Here is a 15,325-nt window from a genome sequence, read left to right on the forward strand (position 1 = left end):
TTCAGTGGATGAAGTCAGATGAAGGGAGTAACACCAGTGGTACTCCAATCTGCATTGAAGATCCCAACCAGTTTGTCCCTCTGAACACAAACCCCAATGAAGTCCTACAGAAGAGAAATAAGGTGAGTCAAATGTTTGTATAAAAATTCAGCACAGTTATCTAAACACATCAACTGTTTTTTAAAGCTAGAGTGCTGCCTAACTAGGCAACATTTTTAGGCACTATAGGGATGTATCATTCTTGATTGGGGCCTGTTCCAAACAATAGTTAGCAAAAGTTTGCTGCTTTATACCAAATGTTTTTATTTGCGTTGCTTTTTTTTGTGATGAATTTAGTCCAGAGAAATTTTCAAGATTTTTTTATTCAGTACTGAAAAGTATTGATTGAAAAGTGCTATCATTAATGTAGATTTTTTTTCCCAATATATGTGGGTGCTTTTTTTGCAACTTATCTAGGTTCTGAAACCTCTGGAGACCCACTTGTTGCTTGGTCTAAAACCACTTTTCTGGTATTGTTTCAGATCCGTGAGCAAAACCGCTTTGATATGATGACAGCTGGCCCACAGTCACAGCGGCTTGCAGGAATTGTGGTGGAAAGACCGCCGGTGAGTGCCACAGATACATTGCCCACAAATACAGTGTGAATCCTGTACAGTCAAGCAGTAGGTGTATAGTGATCTTTGACTCTAGGTGGCGCCAGATACTATGAGACAGTTGATGTGTAGTCATGTTCTGTCAGTGACATTTTTCTCAGCATATGGGGGAAAGCCTCATATTTTAAAGCAGGGTCTTATGTAGCTCTGTTTTTCTCTTCAAGGTCCAGTTGTCAATTAAGGTAAATTCCATCTGAGGGTTTTCTGATTGCTGCTTATTTAGTTTGATCTTTTCAAAATATGAAACCACAATTCAGTTCAGTTTTAAAATGTCTACCAGGGTTGGGTGGTGTTACTTTGCAATTGTAGAAATGTGTCAGCCAGTAGATATATTTGCATGGCTGTCAGTGGGCAGACCTGCTTTCCGGTATTTACACGTGAGTGTAGTGTATACATTTGAAATTATATGAGAAAATACGGAGTAGGAAGTGTCCCAAGTCAAGTCATTGAAAAACGAATCAAGTGGTATTGCTACACCCTCTCTACACCGGTTTCGAGCAGCGCAGAGCATCAAAAGCAAATAGATCCTATTATAAATGGAGCTGTCTACTTTTAAAATATCATGTGTGAATCTTTCTGCCACAAATTATGTTTGTTACATATATACATAAGTAACTTCTGATTACATTAAAGCCAGCTTATGTTTCAGGCCTATGATCTACTAATTCCAATGATCTTTTGTTTCTAACCACATGTAAATGCAGTTTTAGCATCAATAACATTGCAAATAAAATAGGATACAGGTTATTCACTCATTTAAATGTTGCTGAAGAAGTAGAACTTGTGTAGACAGCCTCAAGCTGTTGTGTTGACTTGCACTAATTGATGCTCCCGGTGTAGACGGTTTAAGATACAACACAAAGCGGACCAATGTCTCAACTTTATGCACAATAACTGGAAGTGTCCACATTTTTAATAAAAACTGAAAAAATAATCACCACATGGTTACTAAATTTATTTATTTGTATTTATTTCCAGCATAAAATATTGTTACATACTATTACCATGATATTACATTTCTTAGACTGTGATATAAAATCACAATGTCATAACAGCCACTCCTAACGTCTGCAGTTGCAAGTGTTACAATGATGATGACTACTGTTTTGCATTTGTGGTTCAAGTTAATATTGAATTCTTATGGTATTTGTGAAATATATTTAGGTTTTGACTACTTTGACATTTCTTCACACTTGTTTCCTCCTGTATATGACTCACTTAAACACAGATGCACATAGAGGTTAGTGCGCTGTCTTATTGTGTTTTCTCTGCTTTGCCCACATGTACACATATATGCAGCCATACATGGGCAATGACGAGGAACAGATGGGCCCTCTACCTCCTAACCCCTTCAGTGATGAGCATGAGGGATACCACAAAAGATTAGATTGCCAGCATCTCTGCATTGATGGTAAAACATGCTCACATGTGCACTTAAAGAGCTGCTTTGCCTTCTAAACAGTTTGGTGCTATCAGTTAGAACGCCCGTTCATTCATTTCAGTCCGAAATGTTGCTTGCAAAATGTATATAATCAGAAGACATTCCACTTTTAATTGGCCTGCAATGGATAAACAGGTTTTTGTCAGCATTTTGGTGCAGTTATGACCTCTACCAGTAAGGGTGTGCTTCCAAAGCTAACCAGCCAAACCCTGACCCCTGAATGTAAATTAACAAATAAGTACTCCTGAGATGCATGCCACTTCTTTTAAGCACACTTAATTTCCTGTTCCCATAGTCACACTTAAAAATAGCTAATTGTATAACTCAATGCCCCTCAATGCTAAAATCAATATAGTGTTAGACAGATGTGCAAATGTCCAGACAGCACTGAACTAACATAAATATATACAGCCATGATAAATTACTCTTGCCTGAGAGCTGTCTTTTGTCTTTGCATGTCTACCTCTCTTAACTGTGTGTCTCCCTGCCTGTCTATCTGTTCACTAACCCAACTCACTCCTGCAGATGACGATCTTGAGCAGCTCACATCAGATGATGCTTCCACACTGTCTCAGTCTGTGTCCCAAACTCATTCTCCACAAAACACTCCAGCTACAGAAGGTATAACTGACACGGCAGCTGTATTACTGACCTACAGCTGGTGTGTGTGTGTGTGTGTGTGTGTGTGCGTGCGTGCGTGTGTGTGCTGCACGATTAATCATATCGCAATTGCAATGTCAGCCTGTGCAATTATATGATGGCAAATGCTGCAATTTTATTAAATAAATAATTGCATGCATGGACGTGACAGCCCATCCTCTCTGAGAGCTGTTTGTCCATTTTCTACACCTAATAAAAGATGACCAGTCAGTTTAGGGAGGGGCACGTGTGGTCATGTCATGTGAGTTTCCGGTGTTCAGCGTGGAAATCAGGTGAAGATGGATGCCAGCAGACTGACACTGAACTGGTGGCCAGAAAAAATAACACAGAAAAACAGATAACAGCTTGGCGATATGTCTTATAATAATGTCTCTTAATAATTTAAGTTCATATAATATGGGAGCGTGCCATGTAAATAAACACAAACTCCAAAACTGTCATTCTCTGTGCGGTCAGTCGAGACCGTGAGAGATTTAAAGTTCTGCCGGCTGATGCGCGCACTAACACGGAGACGCTCGTCTCTTATCCCCGCTGTCTACAACTTGCAACGTGTTGCATCATTGATGAGATCATCATAAGATCAATCTTATGTGAAAAATAACATTAAAATTACAACAACAATATAATGTGTGTATGTATGTATGTATGTGTGTATATATATGTATGTGTGTGTGTATGTGTATATGTATATGTATATATATATATATATATATATATATATATATACACACACACACACACACACACACACACACACACACAGTATCTCACAAAAGTGAGTACACCCCTCACATTTTTGTAAATATTTGATTATATGTTTTCATATGACTACACTGAAGAAATTACACTTTGCTACAATGTAAAGTAGTGAGTGTACAGCTTGTATAACAGTGTAAATTCGCTGTCCCCTCAAAATAACTCAACACACAGCCATTAATGTCTAAACCGCTGGCAACAAAAGTGAGTACACCCCTAAGTGAAAATGTCCAAATTGGGCCCAAAGTGTCAATATTTTGAATGACCACCATTATTTTCCAGCACTGCTTTAACCCTCTTGGGCATGGAGTTCACCAGAGCTTCACAGGTTGCCACTGGAGTCCTCTTCCACTCCTCCATGACGACATCGCAGAGCTGGTGGATGTTAGAGACCTTGTGCTCATCCAGCTTCCCTTTGAGGATGCCCCACAGATGCTCAATAGTGTTTAGGTCTGGAGACATGCTTTCCCAGACCATCACCTTCACCCTCAGCTTCTTTAGCAAGGCAGTGGTCATCTTGGAGGTGTGTTTGGGGTCGTTATCATGCTGGAATACTGCCCTGCGGCCCAGTCTCTGAAGGGAGGGGATCATGCTCTGCTTCAGTATGTCACAGTACATGTTGGCATTCATGGCATTCCCTCAATGAACTGTAGCTCCCCAGTGCCGGCAGCACTCATGCAGCCCCAGACCATGACACTCCCACCACCATGCTTGATTGTAGGCAAGACACACTTGACTTTGTACTCCTCACCTGGTTTCCGCCACACACGCTTGACACCTTCTGAACCAAATAAGTTTATCTTGGTCTCATCAGACCACAGGACATGGTTCCAGTAATTCATGTCTTTAGTCTGCTTGTCTTCTGCAAACTGTTTGCGGGCTTTCTTGTGCATCATCTTTAGAAGAGGCTTCCTTCTGGGACGACAGCCATGCAGAATTCTATCGCAATATTAACCTCAATAATCACAATAGGACTTTTTTCCCCCAAATCGTGCAGCCCGTGTGTGTGTGTGTGTGTGTGTGTGTGTGTGTGTGTGTGTGTGTGTGTGTGTGTGTGTGTGTGTGTGTGTGTGTGTGTGTGTGTGTGTGTGTGTGTGAGAGAGAGATCATTCACACTGATGCATTTGGGATGTTTTCACACTTGGTTTGATGTTTTTGTCTGAACTCTTTGCTTCCGAATTGTGGCAAGTTTGAGGAATTAATTTGAAAATTATTATTCTTCAGCATCAATGCCAGTTTACTTCTGCAAAGTAGGTCATACTGCTTTCATACCAATTGAAAATCCATGTTAACTTTATTCCAAACGCTTTCAGTTTGAAAATGGCTTTCATACCAACCAAACAAAACAAACTCAACGTTTGGAAATGCTCATAATCAGCTGTCTGTTCTCAATGGACTGTTAATACAGGTGTTGTAAAACTTTCTGGCAGGGTATATCAAAGGAACTTACCTTTCTATTCTGTTACAATGCCGTTAGTCATATAAGCAAACCCTTTAAGTGAAATGTTTACTGCTTATGTATTCTAAAGCAATACCTATTTATTTAGACATTATTTTACATGAGAGCAATACCTGTTTCCCATTTTATAATTCAAACAATTTCTACAGGAAATTGACTGGAAAATCTGAATACAGCAACTTAACTTAAACTCATTGTCAGGGGAGCAGTGTAGAGACCCTTACATAAACTGAAGATAAAGTCTTGCATACACTAAAGAAATACTGATATGCGTTACACACGGCAGGGATAAAGTGTTATATGTGGTGTAATAACAGTATAGAAATTCAACACATTCTAGGTCAAATTTGAACCAGGACATATTTCCTTAGAGCTACATTTAATGATGATGCAATGTTTAACTTCTGAAACCTTGGACATTACATATTTAGAAGTGAATCTGATGTTGAAAAATATTATCAAATATTTACTGTAAAATAAGCAGTAAAATAGCATCCAGAATCAAGTTTTAAACTCATTTTTATGGCTTATTTCAAAACATGCCATTAAAAAAATCCTGCACAGTTCAGGTTTCTAATGAAGTGGCCTCTAAGCAGGTGAATTTAACAAGTTTATTGTTGTGTTTACAGTTTTTCTCTTCAGTCATGTATGTTCAAAGTTCAGTAGCTGGCTTTCCTTCCACATGTCTTTATGCAAATTTTGGCATATCACATAAGATCTGCTGTATAGAAACCCCAAAATGCAAATAAAATCTCCAATGTGCATAAACATATCAGCTCCCTTGGGGTGGATAAATTTTTTATTCAATACAAAGAAATGCAAATAACTATGATCGAATTAATTCCTATTGATTTTTTTATGATTACAAGATGCGCATGTGACGTCACATCTGAAATGTTGGTCTGGTCAACCTGAAATAACTGTGTCTAGAAATCCTAGTTTTCAAGGCAAATAAGGCAGATACAAACATGAACTGTGCTGAAAAGCAGGTTTATTGACACACATAATATGATCCGCACGACAAAGACATAAGGAAGGAGGAACGCATTGCTCCCAGACATGAGACCAAAGTCTTCTAGGGTGTTTTAAACCGCAAGTATTTTATTAATAAGAGTCACTGTGGCTACAATTTCTTCAGAAGTGACTATTTTATGTTGAACACGTGGGATGGAAACGCGGCTTTATTCGCACATTGTTTTTTGCATACTTTTACTGTTTGAATCACTTTTGTTACATTGTTAATTAATTATTTCTGCTTTCTTCACTATTCCTCATCCAGAGAACCACACCGGTGTGCTGCTGAATGGTAAAGACAACCACGGTGGTGAGGAGGAGCTCATCAAGCGTGTGAGTCAGCTGACCACCAGCGTGGAAAGCATGGAGATAAATGTGCGTTCGGGAGAGAAAATCGAAGAGGCTTTGACGCCCGAGAGCTCGCCCTCCAAATCTCCCAACAAGAAGAAAAAGAAGTTCAGAACCCCATCATTCCTGAAGAAGAACAAAAAGAAAGAGAAGGCTGAAGCCTAGAGGAGACTAGATCATGCCCACCCTGTCTGTGTGTCTCTGTCGTTTAAAGTTTTTAAGTTGTCGTTTTCTTTTTTTTTTTTTTTTTTTAGTTCATTGACAGAAAAAAAACATGGCACATTTTTGGGGGAGTTAAAGGGGTGAATAGATGGAGTGACGTCCATGTTTAGCATGTGCCCTGTTCGAATGGTCATGAAAATAGAAACCGTTTGAATGGTTTTAAATGGGAAGAGAAGTGATCGAAACTCCTGGGAAACTTGCTCCTCACCTTATGAAAAAGACTGAGAACACAGATGTAGTCCTTATGATTTTAATCTCATTAATGAGCCCATACTGTATTGTTATTTTTGTAATACTGTATGTTTTTGAGTTGAGCATACAGACCCTTTTATGAGCCCCTTTTCTAGCTGCCACATCATCTCTCATGGTGTCAGTTCTGCTTGTGCTGTTTCTCCCACTGTAGGTGGACGGTAGGTGTAATTGGTTACACTACACAGGAGACACTTAATAATCACACTGGAAACTGTTCTGGGATTATTTTAATAGGGTTGTGTTTTTTTATTTTTTTTATTATGTTGTCTGTGATTTTTGAAGAAATGGGTCTGAGATTAGCAGCCACAAACTGCACGTGTGATAATCCTGTGTAGAGCCTCTCCAATCTCCTCTGTGCTGTTCTTTGCCAAACAAAATATTTAAAAGGAAGAAAAGAAAAAAAAGCAATCACGTTTTAGTGAACTGTAATCTTGTCCGTCTTTTCTGGCATTTTGATTTCACAGACTCCTCTTTTGGTATGAAATATTGTATCTTTTTTTAAAATTGAAACAATTTAGTTTTTATCCATTCAGTTTTTTACTCGTTTCTATACTTTAACGATTGAAAACTCGAAATTTTGATGCATGTTTTGCTAGAGTATGAATTATATGGCTGATAATGTAGTGGTGCCTGAATTCTTCAGTCGTGTAATAGCTCAGATTACTAAACAAATGTAACAAAAAATATATATGAGAAAACTGGAGTGATGTTAATTACATATAGATATATAATATTTTTCTGCTGCACTTTTTAATGTGGTATATACAGCAAAACGAGTATATGAATGATTTCAGTAGCTGAAGGAGATTTGAAGAGAAGGAATGATAGAGGCAAAATACAAAAAACATAAGTGAGAAATATTTTGGCATATTGAAAAAGGGCGGAGAAGGGAAACTCAAAATATAAGGAAATATATATATTTGTTAACTGTATTTTTTTTTTTGTGTGTGTTTGGGTCCTAAAGAAATGCAGAAGTACATGCTTATGACTCATGGGTGTTTGGTTAAAATCTTATAAATGCAAATCATCTCATTCATAACACAATGTTTAAACTTCTCTTTAATTTTGGGCCTTTGTTTCCATTGTATGTCACACATGACATTTCATTACAGTCATAAATCACCCCATCACATTCCCGCAGACTTATAAAGGGCTTAAAGGAATAGTTAAACCCAAAAGGGAAATTATGTCATTATTTACTCACTCTTTTGTGGTTACAAACCAGTATGCTGTTATGAAGAGAGAAAAAACACACCACAAATGTAATCCATTTAACTTGCACTCTGTATTCCAAATCTTCTGAAGCCATTTGACATCTTTCTCTGAGGAACAGACCAGAATTTATGTCAATCAAAATAAATGACTTCAAAAGATCTCGAATCATATCTACTTTTATAATGCTTTTTTAGTTTTGAAGCCACCTGGGAGCTTAACAGTCACCGTACATTATCATAATTTCGAAAAAAAGATGCATCAAGATTCTTCAAAATTCCCAATTTTTTGTTCCACAGAGAAACATAACACACAGGTTTAGAACAATATTAGGGTTTATGTAAATATTGACAGGATTTAAATTTTTGCAGGAAATTCTCTGTAGTGTCAGTGGTAAAATGATTACCTGGGAATCTGCATTCTGCTGTTATTTTCTGTTTAAAAGTGGATCTCTGTCAAATGCAAGCTCATTGCTGTGCGGTCAGGGTTGCTTGTTTTACTGTTTTGAAGTGACGCAGCTCTGCTGAAAGAACGAAGTCAGGTTTGCCACCAAAAGCTAATCTTTTACGGTTTTTAAATTAGCAGGGAGAAGTTTGACCTCAGTTTGAACTCCCATCAAGCCCCGATGTGGTCATCATATATCCCAGAGGGGGAGACAGGACCACAGAGAGTGATGTATCCCAGTGGGCAATGTGAAGTACCTACGTAGGCATGAAAAGAGACATTTCTAAGCTGTGTAAATAGCAAGTGGTTTTGAATGCGAGCCAGACATGAATGAAACCCATTTAAAGCTGGCCCAGTTGTGAGTTTAGGCAGAGAGAACGGGGCGGGCGAGAGATGTAACTAGTTTAATTTGCTTTAAATTGCATTTAACTTTTGTTGGTTTTGGCTCTTTCCAGTTTCCATGTGCACTGCGGTTTTGCTTTCAGGAAGTTTTTGATTTTACAGTTTAAGAATAACCATACAAGCACCAAACTGTTCTCAGCTCAAGGAATGTGCATCACCTTTTTCTTTCTTGCGCGTTTCTTCTTTCTTCTTCTTTTTACCCCCTTCTGGCCATTGTGCACCTTGATTTACTAATGCCTCTGTTGTAGACTTTGATTCAGAAGGCCTGTTGTTTTGGCATGCAAGTTTGAGCCAAGCATCTTTGTGACCTGTGAAATCGTATATATAAAAATGCTTATCTAATAAACTTGCTTTTAGTTGTATTGCTAATCAGTGTAAATTCACAAACAAATAAACTATTTTAAGAAGCAAACGCTATGCTCAAAGTCTGTGGAGAAACACTGCATTTCACTCTTTTTTTTTTTTTCTTCTTTTTTTTTCTGCGTCTGTATGCATTTAAAGTCATTCATTGCATTTATCAGTTCTCATTCACATTTCAGTTATACAATGCAAAATAACTTTTAAATAAACAGGTATTTCTTATTATACATAAGCAGTAAACATTTAACAAAGGGATGGTTCACCCAAAAATGAATATTCTGTCATCATTTATTCACACATATGTTCTTCCAAACCATTTGACTTCATTCCTAAGAACAAAAAGATGTTTCATTAACATTAGTTAATGCATTAGGTATCACGAATAACATTCAATAATTTATTAAGCTTTGTTGATTATAAGTTAATAAAATTACAATTATTCATTGTTGGTTCGTGTTAGTTCCTAGTGCATTAACTAATGTTAACATATACAACTTTTAATTTAAAAAAATATGTTACTATGTGTTGAAATTAACAAACTAAAATTAATAAATCCTATTAAGGATTGTTCATTGTAAATTCATGTTAACTTCTGTTAACAAAATTAACCTTATTGTAAAAAGTAAACTTTTTTTTTAATATACAGCATAAGCATACACTTCAAAATGAACACAATAATAAAGATGTTTGTATGACTTGTGCGCTATATTCCAAGTCTTCTGAATAAAATTTAATGTTTAAATACTCAAAAATAAACTCTTGAAATTAGTTTTCTTAGCTTAAAAATACAATGTAATCCTAACGCAAATACTTTGTGAATAGGGAACCTAACTGAATTAGGTAAACCCAACAAAATTTGACAGAGTATCTCAAATGAATCTTTTATTTCTTCATATACTAGCTAATGACCATGAATGTTGGCATGCTAAATGCATGTTGGTGTGAAGCTCTAAATAGTGCATCTTGGTTGCTATGATACAAGCATGGAAATTGTAAACTTTTATATTTAGCAACTCAGTGAAATTAAGTTCACTTGATTACATGCATTTTTTGAGTAATATAGACAAGGGGAGATTGAACAATAGTGCAAGTAGACAGCCTATGACATGCTGTCAATTTCCACAGACAAAAATGTCCACATCCATCAGTTTGCATAAAACATGTCGATGGTTACAAGCTTACAATGGAAGCCTAAGGGGCAACGCACGGCCATTTTGTACATTATGCAAAATGTCTCCCTTTCATTGAACGACACGAGGGTGACTAAATGATTGCAGAACTGTAACTGGGGCCTTTTAGAAGATGTCATTTCTAGAATGAGGAAGTTGTTTTAAAGATCTTTTGGCTGTGGTCAAAGTTTCACTGTTATTCTCACTTTCAGTTCTGGGACTTCTGACACAGCAAAACAATTTCCTGAATATCACGTGTATATTTGTAACTTCATACTCGTACAGAAACAAGAAGTGTTAGTTCCTAGAACTTGCATATTGCATTTATTTATGAGATGGTAATAGAAGCACTCAAATATTTAATTGAACAAAAGTACCTTCTTGTCTTTTAGCACATTAATATTCAGTATACACCAAAACTACTGAAGACCACCCCTGCTAGAAGCTATTGAATAATGTCTCTGTATAGCAGAAACAACACTTTTACTTCACAAACAGACTATTCTCAAAGAATATAATGCATTTCTAACATCCATATATCAAGTATCATTTTGTGGTTTCCTTTTAACTTATCTGAGAATAAATATGCATTTGATTACTTTTGGACAAGTAACAGCCTGTTAGTGTGAAAGAAAGGCGCTTTACTGTTGTGCTTGTGCCAATGTGCCTTTCTGCATTGTTCCCACAAATGCAACACCTGAAATATGCAACATATGCATTTGACTTGGACACTGACTCGAGTCACATGGCTGTATGTGTTAGTTAAACACTATGCATGAAAGTGGGCGTTATTCTAGATGAGGCTGATTTTGGATGCAGATTTGCTGGTCAGAAAGGGTTCAGGATAGGCTGATTATAGATTGGTGATGTTAAGGCCATGTTGCTTTCAGTATACCTCTATGGACATCTAATTTGATTCTGAATCCTCTCTCATATAACTTTCATAGTTCCTGTTTAGAGCCACGGAATAATGTCCTGAGGGCAGATCTGGGGTCAGCCTCTGCATAGTAAAAGACTGAAACAAAAAGGTGAAATTGTTTTCAGATTAGCCTCTAATGGTGACCCAAATATGAATGTTTTGAATGTGTTTTGGTTGTTTACAAAGCATCTATATTAAATGGAAATGAGTCAAAGGCATTGTGACTTCTTGTGACTTTATTGTGTTTTTATAACCACTTTATTTAAATTCCTGTTGTGAATTTCCTGAGACTAGACTAGATTTAACTTTGTTGTCATTGTGCAGAACAGCTACAGAGCCAATGGAAAATGGTTAGCATCTAACCAGAAGTGCAAATAGTATATACACATCATTTATGGTAAAGTGCAACTGTAAAAAAGCAGTATATATAAACTGGAAATGATTACATTTGAATTATATAATTGTAAATCTGAAGATATTTGTATAAATCCAAATATATATAATTGTTCATATGAATATATTCTTATAACTCCTGATATAAATCTGAATATATAGATATAAATCTGAATAAATGCTTGTAATTCTGAGTATTTCATTATAAATCTGAATACATGTAAATCAGAATATACTTCTGAATTATGTATATATATATTATCTGAGTATGTAGTTATAAATCTGAATATATAATTGTGAATGCAAATTAATAGTTATAAATCCTGAACATATAAAAATAACTCTGAATATAAAGTTGAAAATTTAGAATAAATGGTTATAAATACTGTATGAATATATTATTGTAAATCTAAATATATTGTATAGTTATAAATCCTGAACCAGTCCTGAAAACTGTATGTAGTTACAAAATCAGAATATATATTATTATAAATCTGAAAACATACTAGTAAATCTGAATATACAGTTTAAAATCAGATTATGTAGTTAGAAATCTGAAAATATAAGTGTAGATATGAATATATTATTATAAATCTAAATATATGGTTCTAAATCCTGAATATATTGTTTTAAATCTGAATATATATATATATACATATATATATATATATATATATATATATATATATATATATATATATATATATATATATATATACATACATATATTAGTCTGAATCTAATTATATATCTGAATATATAATTGTAAGTCTTAATATACAATTATAAATATTCATATCTAGATATAATTCCTGAATATATACTTATAAATCCAAAAACATACTTGTAAATCCAAATACATAGTTATTAATTGGAGTAAATTGTTATAAATATGAATATCAGTGTATATGTGAATATACAGTAAATCTTAATACATGGTTACAAATATGAATATGTCATTGCAAATCTGAATAAATAGTTATAAATCCTGAATATATAGTTTAAAATCTGAATAGATTTTTTGAATAAATTCTACAAACAATACCCCATAAATGTCAGTGAATTCTGGAATAAGGCTGTAACGTAAAAAGTGAAGGGCTGTGAATACTTTCCGGATGCACTGTAAAATGTGAAGATGCCTATTTCATTTTTTTTTTTTATAGCTTAAGAGGAATTTAGCCACATAGAGAGGAATACACTAGGTGTTCTAAATAAACTGCATAGATAGTCATTAAAGGTTGCTCGAGTCCTTAAAGATTGTATGTTTTTTATTTATTCTTACAATTCAGTATAAACCATGTAATGTTGCAGTTCCTAGTTAGTTACTTAGAATCCAATGTTTTCTCAGATTTGGCAGTTGGCCTGTGTCAATTTTGTTCTTCAAGTCCCCCCTTCTATATAAACAACAATTATCAAGAGCAACATTCAAGTAGATGTTAAAAAAAACGTTTCAGTGTAAACACAACTTGGAACGTCATAGCCCAGCATCAAAGTTTTCAACCACATGTGCGGATCCCACAGCACAGTAATGTCCGTCCTGTCAGGAAGAAAGGCCCCCCGGTTCCCAGCTGCATTGTCATTATGTGTTTGAGACGATGAGTTCAAGGAGCTGTGGGAAGTTGGTCAGTGGGCCAAAACGTCAGCCCCCAGACAATACAGCCATTCAGATCTGGGGAGAAAAGAAAGAGAAAGAAAGAGAGAGAGAGAGAGAGAGAGCTGGGGCAATGCCTGGAAAGAGGGCGGGAAACTGAGGGCTTTCTTTGGTTGTTTTATTTAAATGTAAAAATGTTGTTCTAGGCCATGTTCACACTAACCCATGAAACATCCATTTGCAGTTTCCCAATATGATCTTTGCCCAAAGTGTAGATGAGAGGAATAAACATAGCAAAATCAATACATTTTGAAGCCAAAACGAATTAGGGTGGATGTGGCTTAAGGAATAGGTCAACCCAATATGTCTTTTTCAAATATCTATTTCAAATAATGCCCACCCTGAGGTGGTAATGCGGCCATGTTGTGCAGAGACTTATTTGTTCAGTAATTCAATGGTAACTTATCGTGTTGTAATAAGTTTCCACACATCGTTCAGGGTTTTATCTCATGAAATGTTTTGGTTTTCATCACTAAAGCGCTCTCGTGAGTGGAACTACTTTCTTCCACCACAGATTTAGAGTCTAACTTTGATACAGTCCAAGACTTCATTGCTACTTCAAAAACGTCATTTTAGAACTAGCAACGAAGGATGCACTGCTTTTCAGCATTGGAGTGTCAAGGTTGTGTGTGTGTGTGTGTGTGTGTGTGTGTGTGTGTGTGTGTGTGTGTGTGTGTGTGTGTGTATGTGTGTAAGTGTGGGTAAGATGAGAGCAAAATTACATGAAAATGTAGGATATAATAGAGATTCATTGTAGTTTTTATCCAATTTTCTTAGTCAATGATCTTTGCTTTGTGGTAACTTGTAGGGCTCTTTGAAATAACTGAAATAATTTGGCGAATTGATATGGAACTGTTCTACGGTCAAGACCTGGAACTACTTCAGAGCTGTGCGTTTCCTTGAAACATAAATCCACACCTTAGAATGTCCATCAACCAATCAGAATCAAGCATTCAACACACCGGTGGTATAAGATTAGTTATACAACTCAAAATGTAAGTAATTTAACAGTGAAAATGTTGACGTCCAGTCCACGTTAATGAGCGCTCTGAGAATATTGTTCCTTAAACATTTTCCTTTTGTTTTATAAGTAAGAAAGAACTCATAAGGCTTTAGAAACTACATGAGGGCGAGTGAATTACGACCAGATTGACATTTTTGGCTGAACAATTCCTTTAAACTTCGGCAGGTAACTTGAGGCCAAACCAGTCTCATGAAATGTCGTACATAATTTACAAGGTGGCTATTTCGTGTGATGTTGCACTATTTTGTATGCATAAACTCGACTGTACGACTTCATCACGTGCAAATTCCTGGATGTCTAAAGTGGAAGTAAGCGCGAGTTTCGAGCACGAAGCCTTAAGGACATGCGTATTAATATTATGCCCTTACCCAAACCCTTATCAAAGCCTAACCTATAAGTAGAGTTTGCAAACATGTTAGGAAGCTGTTGTGTGATAGAAGCAAGTAATTGTTGTGTATTAGATGGAAACAATGTCCAGCAACAATGAAATTCGTAGGAATTCAAACGAGTGCAGTTGTAAGATATCATACGAATTAGCCAAATTTCGAAAAGTCATATGAATCCTTACGATTTCACAGCGAGAGTGTGTTTGCTTGTGGCACACCATTTGGTTTTTGTGACTGTTTGCGGAAACATGGGCATATTTGTAAGTGATCAACTTTATGATTATTTGCCTGAGGGCGATAAAATTGCAAAAATAAATTACAAAGGACCCAAGCTAAATGTAGGGATCAGAATATAATAGAGAATTGAAGGAGGGTTAATGCAACCACTTACAACACCCTAGCATTACGGCAGCATCACTGATACCCCATCATTAAACCAGTAAACAGTGAGAGGAAATTGAAGGTGGGGGTGCAGAGAGAGAGAGAGAGAGAGGGAGAGAATCGGGGGCCCCAGGTCTCCAGACAGAGTCTTGCTGTGAGTGTCAGAACAATAAGGCAGC

General features: G+C 36.2%; 1 protein-coding gene across 6 annotated transcripts in view; it reads left to right on the plus strand.

The window, feature by feature from the left end:
- Positions 1–11,680, plus strand: part of LOC127641038 (gamma-adducin-like) — a 169,350-nt gene extending 157,670 nt beyond the window's left edge. For 5 of the 6 annotated variants that reach the window (XM_052123783.1, XM_052123787.1, XM_052123785.1 and 2 more), the window contains 5 exons: positions 6–122; positions 522–605; positions 1,953–2,064; positions 2,620–2,715; positions 6,249–11,680. In XM_052123783.1, the coding sequence (XP_051979743.1) occupies positions 6–122; positions 522–605; positions 1,953–2,064; positions 2,620–2,715; positions 6,249–6,496 (657 nt within the window). In that variant the 3' untranslated portion in view covers positions 6,497–11,680. The remainder of the gene's footprint in view (positions 1–5; positions 123–521; positions 606–1,952; positions 2,065–2,619; positions 2,716–6,248) is intronic. The other variant, XM_052123788.1, reaches the window with a different exon arrangement.
- The last annotated feature ends 3,645 nt before the right edge of the window (positions 11,681–15,325 follow it).

The sequence above is a fragment of the Xyrauchen texanus genome, chromosome 50, assembly GCF_025860055.1.
Source record: "Xyrauchen texanus isolate HMW12.3.18 chromosome 50, RBS_HiC_50CHRs, whole genome shotgun sequence".
Classification (NCBI taxonomy): Eukaryota; Metazoa; Chordata; class Actinopteri; order Cypriniformes; family Catostomidae; genus Xyrauchen; species Xyrauchen texanus.